The sequence below is a fragment of the Orycteropus afer genome, unplaced genomic scaffold, assembly GCF_000298275.1.
Source record: "Orycteropus afer afer isolate SDZICR_OR568_19922 unplaced genomic scaffold, OryAfe1.0 scaffold00017, whole genome shotgun sequence".
NCBI lineage: Eukaryota > Metazoa > Chordata > Mammalia > Tubulidentata > Orycteropodidae > Orycteropus > Orycteropus afer.
The window spans coordinates 14,501,194-14,502,602 of record NW_006921604.1 but is presented as its reverse complement, the minus strand read 5'-3'; the positions used below and the strand labels follow the sequence as shown (position 1 = coordinate 14,502,602).

Genomic DNA, 1,409 nt, shown 5'->3' with positions numbered 1-1,409 from the left:
TCTCTGCTACCATTGCTTTAAAAATTCTCTCTCCTTTGGAAAGTTAAGGTTATTTCAAAATGCTGGAATCCTGAAGCATCCTGTTGTTCATGGAAATGTAGATGTCTATGAAATGACAGCCCGTCTTTAGAGACTGACTACTAGCTATAGATGTGCATGGAAAATGAAAGGCAAGTGTAAAGTTCTCCAGGAATGATTCTGATTTCCTCTGTAAGGTATCAGTCATATAGGCCTGCAGCACTGCCCACGGCAGCCACGCAGGAGGCTACACTGCCAAGTTCCCAGAAAGGCCCCACATGCACTATCTCAGGACATAGGGAACTTCATAAAACCATCTCAGATGATACAAATTTGCTGCATGTCCTTTCCTCTAGTTTGCTGTCCCAGGGCCATTTCTCAACATTTTAAGCTTTGAGAACTGCTACATCATTTTTTGCCTTTTTAAAGACCTTCCCAAACCATCTACTCTGCTTTGTCATGGCTTGCCATTGTCACCATGTCCTGCTCCATCAGCCTTCTGATTCCAGGTGACCTCAAGGATAAAGGACTATACACGTGCTCTTTATCACTGTGCAACAGCAAGAGGCACAACCCAGACTTGAGCACATTAAGACATGAGTCACCAAGGAACTCTTTGCCCAAGGATCTCCATGCTACCCAAGAGGCACATGGACCTCTCTTTGCAATTTCTCCATAGAGTTTGAGCTAGTGGCTGGAGACAGTAAGCTGTGGGTGGATGAAGGCAGTTTCCGCTGAGCTGGCATGTGGTACCTTACATTCTTCCAGAATCTTGTCCTTGCAGACTGTGACTTCTCCGTAAAGTCCCCTGACCATCGTATGGGTCTGTTTTTCTGCTTAATGAATTTAATTGATTCTGACATTTTCTCATAGTCTTGGATTTTCTCCAGTTCAAGCAGGATAACTTTAATTCCATCTTGAATGAGAGTACTATACAGAGCTATCTGCTCTTCAGATGTGCTCCCCAGCCAGCTGAATTCCAACGTGTCTCTGACTAAAATGATAACCAGTCTTCTGCTTTTCTTTATGGTTTCATCAATGACCTCAACAATGTCTAAAAACATGAAGCACAACATAGTAAATAAACTCCAATTTTTAATCATTCTCTATAGCACCAAAATCCCACATGGTCTTCCCACTCCCACCCTTATGTCTCCTAATTTTCCTCATCTTCACTTATATTTAAAATTTAAGGTGTATTCTCTTGTATAGACTAGCTCAAACATTCATCCACAGAATCTGAACATTTCATTTAAGACTAAGAATTGTCGTTGTTGTTGTTATGTGCCGTCGAGTCGGACCCGACTCATAGCAACCCCTCTTTGGGTTTCCGAGGCGGTATCACTACGGAAGTAGATTGCCCCATCTTCCTTCCGAGGAGTGGCTGGTGG

The 1,409-nt window shown here is 43.0% G+C and overlaps 1 protein-coding gene across 1 annotated transcript in view; it reads right to left on the bottom strand.

Moving 5' to 3' along the window:
* Positions 1-653: 653 nt before the first annotated feature.
* The window catches only part of IL1R1 (interleukin 1 receptor type 1), a 35,140-nt gene continuing 34,384 nt past the window's right edge, over positions 654-1,409 (bottom strand). The window contains 1 exon segment of the mRNA XM_007959541.1: positions 654-1,072. Coding sequence (XP_007957732.1) covers positions 654-1,072 — 419 coding nt within the window.